The sequence below is a fragment of the Geospiza fortis genome, unplaced genomic scaffold (genome assembly GCF_000277835.1).
Source record: "Geospiza fortis unplaced genomic scaffold, GeoFor_1.0 scaffold114, whole genome shotgun sequence".
Classification (NCBI taxonomy): Eukaryota; Metazoa; Chordata; class Aves; order Passeriformes; family Thraupidae; genus Geospiza; species Geospiza fortis.
Genome location: NW_005054383.1, coordinates 3102611 through 3107638, shown reverse-complemented (window position 1 = coordinate 3107638; position 5028 = coordinate 3102611). Strand labels below are relative to the sequence as shown.

The 5028-nt window shown below is 41.2% G+C and overlaps 1 protein-coding gene across 2 annotated transcripts in view; it reads left to right on the top strand.

The window, feature by feature from the left end:
• The first annotated feature begins 805 nt into the window (after positions 1-805).
• The window catches only part of GTF3C1 (general transcription factor IIIC subunit 1), a 38535-nt gene continuing 34312 nt past the window's right edge, over positions 806-5028 (top strand). For both annotated transcript variants that reach the window (XM_031060451.1, XM_031060450.1), the window contains exons 1-5: positions 806-1010; positions 1213-1389; positions 2444-2587; positions 3133-3229; positions 3680-3803. In XM_031060451.1, the coding sequence (XP_030916311.1) occupies positions 883-1010; positions 1213-1389; positions 2444-2587; positions 3133-3229; positions 3680-3803 (670 nt within the window). In that variant the 5' untranslated portion in view covers positions 806-882. The remainder of the gene's footprint in view (positions 1011-1212; positions 1390-2443; positions 2588-3132; positions 3230-3679; positions 3804-5028) is intronic.

The window sequence follows — 5028 nt, the reverse complement described above, 5'->3', positions numbered from 1 at the left end:
CGGCCGGCCACCCCCAGCCCCTTCCCGCCGGAGAACTCGGGACTGGTTACTGGGCGAAACATTGGCTTGGTCGCCGGGCTAAGCCCGGCGTGGTTGACGGGCTAAACCCGGACTCATAGCCGGCTAAACCCGGCCCGGTTGCCGTTCTCGCTCAGGCTTTGCTGCAGCAGCGCTTGAGTAGCCGGTGACAGCAGGCAGGGCCGAGGGTGACTCTGAACCCCTGTTTAGGTGTTATACAAAGAATTTTCACTTTTCGGGGGATCAAACATTGGAATAGGTTGCCCAAGGAGGTGGTGGAGGCACCGTGCCTGGAGGTGTTTAAGATTTGATGCTGGCTGATGGATTTTAGGGGTCACAGTGGTAGTGTTGGTGATAATCTTAGAGGCCTCTTCCAATTTTGATGATTCTATGATTTAAGAGACCTGTATATGAGTCCTGGCCTGATTTGCATTCAAATGACTGCATGCTACCTAGGTACAGGCAGAATTTGTGTGCCCTGGTCAGCAGGGTGCATGTACCTGTCGTTTTCCTTACCTATGAGCTATATGTTTCTCTTATTCCCACCACATTTTTGACTTTTCGAAGATTAAATAATGCATCTCCCTCTTGCTGCATTCTGCATGCTGAAAAGGTTTGGTGATGCTTGAGGAGTACAGCTCTGCCCTTCATATTTTTCCAGTTTGGAGGTTTCAAAGGAGCTTCATTTTTCCAAGATAATTCCTAGAGGTATCAGCATTGTCTCTGACAGTCTTGTATTTCTCCTTGCTTGGTTAAATATTGGTTCTTTGGTTTTATTTCAGATATGAAGAAATAGACCTTGAGACAGGAATATTGGAAACCAAAAGAGATCCTGTTTCTTCAGATGATATTTATCCTATCCACATGATTTTGGATAACAAAGATGGCATACAAGGTTCCTGCCAGTATTTTAAAGAGAGAGTTGACATCACTGATCAAATAAGGAAGAAGGATTTGCAGCCTTGTTATACTTACAAAGAAGCTGTTGAAAAGTGAGTGAAATCCTTATATCTGACATCCTTATATTTTAAATCCTATAATCCTTATATATAGCATTAAAATACTTCTAAGTTCTAAAATTTAGTCCTTGCTCAGTTTCTACAGATTATATCAAGAATGGCGTTTGTGGAGAGAAAAATCTCTCTGTTTTTATGGAGCCAATAACAAGACATTACTTTTCCTTCTGTTTCTTAGATGGGGAGAGAAATTAGTCATTGTTGCTTCCCAGGAGCAGCGTTACAGAGCTTTGGTAGGCTGGGAGGGGGACCCTGACCTGAAACTCCCTGACTTTTCCTACTGCATCCTGGAGCGTCTGGGCCGAGCTCGCTGGCAGGGAGAGCTGCAGAGGGACCTGCACAGTGGGGCTTTCAAGTAAGCTTGTGTCTTGGTCTGAGAATTTAATCCAAAGTTGTTTTTAAGTATTCCTGTGAATATTTGAACTCTCATCTATGTTGTAGTGCTTCATGCTTACTACCAGGAGTGCTTGGTTTGGTAAAACTGTGCTGGTCTCATCCTTGAGTTTGTTGCCCTTCCTGATATTTTCACAGAGAGACAGAAATTTGTCTGGTGGGTCAATACACCAAATAGGTTTCTATTATGAAAGTTCCTCTTTTTTTAATAAATATTTTTTTCTTCAAATTTGCTATGGAAAAAGGATTTTCATTTCCTTTTCTAAATTGCTGTCTAAGTATCTTACCCACGTTCTGAAGGAATTCTTAGACAGCCACCTTTTGTCCACAGCATTTTCCTGTGTGACATCTCCTCCATTGAGAGGGAGCCTGAGTTACCAGCTGCCAAACTAGGCCATGATTTTGCTGATGGAGGAGCATTACACACCTTCTTAGAGAACTTCTGGATGTGTCCTGAAGTTCTGGAGAGTATCAACATTGCTCTAAGGGTTCACTGCTTTTAGGACATGGGTGGGTTGTAGCTTGCATGCCACCTGGTGCTGTTTTTTGCCACTTAGGGAGCTCTTGTAGGTAATTAAGATGATGGGGAAAACTTTTATGGGTGCTTTTCTGTCAGTTTAGTGGCCCAAGTCAGCTCACCAAGGAGGGAAATGAATCCCAGAGCTGTTCCAAGAAGGGCAGTGACTGCAGCATAGCCATGAGTTAGAAGGAGAGGATGGAAAAGGAGGGCATGGGGATACAGTGTTGATTCAATCCCCTCATCAAACCATGTCATGACACTCTGTGCCTAAAGGCTCTAGGTTAAAATCAGAGGTATTTCTCTGTTTAATATGATTAACTATGAAAATAAATTTCACAGGTTTTCTTAAGTCTGAACTTCCTAACTTTTTGCTGCCACTTTGAAAACATGTCACTAAGGCTATAGGTAATATAGGTAAAGCATTCTGGGGAGTGGATAATTAGAATTGTTTGCAGGAGTTCCTATTCCTGTAGATATCTTGCCATCTTTTCTTTAGGGTGGATGCTGGAAAGCTGCATTACCACAGGAGGGTGTTGGACAGAAGTGGTCTGATAACGATGCAGTCCCACGTCATCCGGCTGCCGAGCGGAGCCCAGCAGTACTCAATTCTGCTCCTCCTGACTCGCTTCCACGTTGATAGGTATGCTTTAAGGGTCTCCTGGGTACTCTTTGACCTTTTACTGTGATGAGGGATTGTTCTGTTGTCACAGAACCATCAAAGTTTCCTGCAATTGACGCTTTCCAGTTTATTAACTCCTCTTCCAAATGTCGAACACTTTAAAGCTTGTCAGGTTCTTCTAGTGCCTGTCACCTGCCTGCATAGACATAATTCTTCTTTTTGTAGCACTAATCATTCTGTTCATTTTGACTGTTTTCATTTAAACACGTTTCTAGTAGATTTCTTGTTTTGTTTTCCTATCTTGTTTATGATTAGAACTTGTGCTTCTGTGGGTTGCCAGTGAAGTAACAGCTTGGGCTTAGTCATTGTTTCCTCTTTGAGGTCTTTTCTTAGAGACAAATTATCTCATGTGCTATTCACAGGAGGAAAAGAAAACTAGAATTCGTAAACCAATCTAAGAACACTTAGCATACTTCCTCCAGTGACTGACAGTTTCTAAAGCTACAACTCGTGTTTATGAAGTTATATGCATACTTACATGTAAAATAATTCTCTTTTTTGGTTAGGAGGAGCAAATATGATATTCTGATGGAGAAGCTCTCAAGTACGCTAAGTGCTCGTTCAAACCAGATGGAAACATTAGGAAACTTGAGGGAAGAATTGGTGAGATTCATTACTCTTTCAAATACTCTCTCAGTAGAATCTAGATGCTGAGTATCAATGGCACTCATTCATACTACCTGCTTCAAAAGTTGCACAAAATTCTGGGCTAGGATAGCAAAAGAAGGATCTTAAAAACCTACCAGATCTGTTGGTGTTTGTCGTAGGGAAGCAGTTCTGTTCCATCCACAGCCTCAGAAACGTTTTGTCAGTGGATGTCATCATGCAGTTCTTACTTTTCCACTGCTGCTGTTTGTGTGGGTGGCAGAGCTGGAGGGATACAACACACTCAGGAACATCTCAGGTTCTCCACTAAAAGGCGTTTAACTTTCTTTTGGATATCCTACCCCAAAATATGTTGTAAGAGCAGGTGGTGTGAATGCCTTTGATACCAGTCAGCAGCGGGTGAAGCTTTTGGCCTGCAGTGACTTTTGCCATTTCTCTTTGCATCAGGGCCTTTGTGAGAGAACCTTCAAACGTCTCTATCAGTACATGATGAATGCTGGCCTGGCCAAGGTTGTGTCTGTCCCCTTGCAAGACATAAATCCCAATGGAGGACCCTGCAAGACAAAGAAAGGTCTTGGTTATGCTCTCTTTTTGTGTGATTGCATTGATGCCATTCTGTCTATGAGCTTCATATCTTAAATTAAAAGAGGTGTAAGTAAAAAATCTGTCCATGCAGTTATGTAGATAAGTGTGCTACCAAAGTTAAAATGCTGCAGCCCACTTGAATTAAGCATTTGTTACAGATTTTTAAGGAGTGAATATCATCAAGTTGGTTGGATGTCAATGTAAGCTGTGGTCTTGGGACCTGATAAGACTGCTCAAGCCAATACAGAGTAGGAACAAAACTTCAACTTTCAGGTTGAAGTTAAATGACAAGTCAATAAACTTGACCAAAAAAATACAAAAACTTAATGTTGAAAAGCAGGCTCATTATGAAATAAGTTAAAAACCAGACCATTCTTGGTTATGACTTTTCCTGAAAGTCATGAGAGTGCAAAGCTTCTCTGAAAAGTTTCCTGTCAAATTATGGAAGGTCTTACAGCATTTGGATTTCACAGAACACAGAATAGTCTGAGTTTGAAGGGATCTCCAAGGACCATTGAGCCCAACTCTTAAGTGAATGGGCTATACAGGAGTCAAACCCACACCTTTGGCATTATTATCTCACCAGCTGAGCTGATAACAGGGTTGAGGTAAGTGAGATGCCCAAAATTGCTATCCCAAAAAAGCCACAGTCTGCTGAGGGCTGGTTTAATGCATAACCAGCTTTGAATGCCAATTTAATTGGTTCACAGGAACTGCTGATAACTTCCAAACGTAGTGGAGAGACAAAGAGCCAGGATTGCATGAGGAAAGGGAACAAAAGAAAGCAACTGTTCTCAGGAAAAGATACTGATAAAACTTGCATGGGGAAAAAACCACAAGAAATAATAATGGAAAGTATGAGGAAGGATAGTACCTCCAGTGGAATTAATACAATTCCTGAAGGAAATCTAAACCAAATCCTTAATCACAGAAAATCCTAGGAGACAGATTTGCAGGGTTAAAAAGAAAATAGTTCTGAAAGATTAAATGTCTATTTTAGAGATATAATGAACTGTTTGTGGGGGAAAAAATCTGATAGAAACTAAACATTGTAAATTACATAGTCTTTGTGAATAGGAGTGATCTTAAAGGAGCAAGTGAAAGAGCCAATAAAACCATGAAAAATTCCATAAGACAAAAAAGAGTGCTGATTACATGGAGTTGGATTAAGGCTGTCAATAAGACAAATTCCTTCAAATCTTTTAAATCTG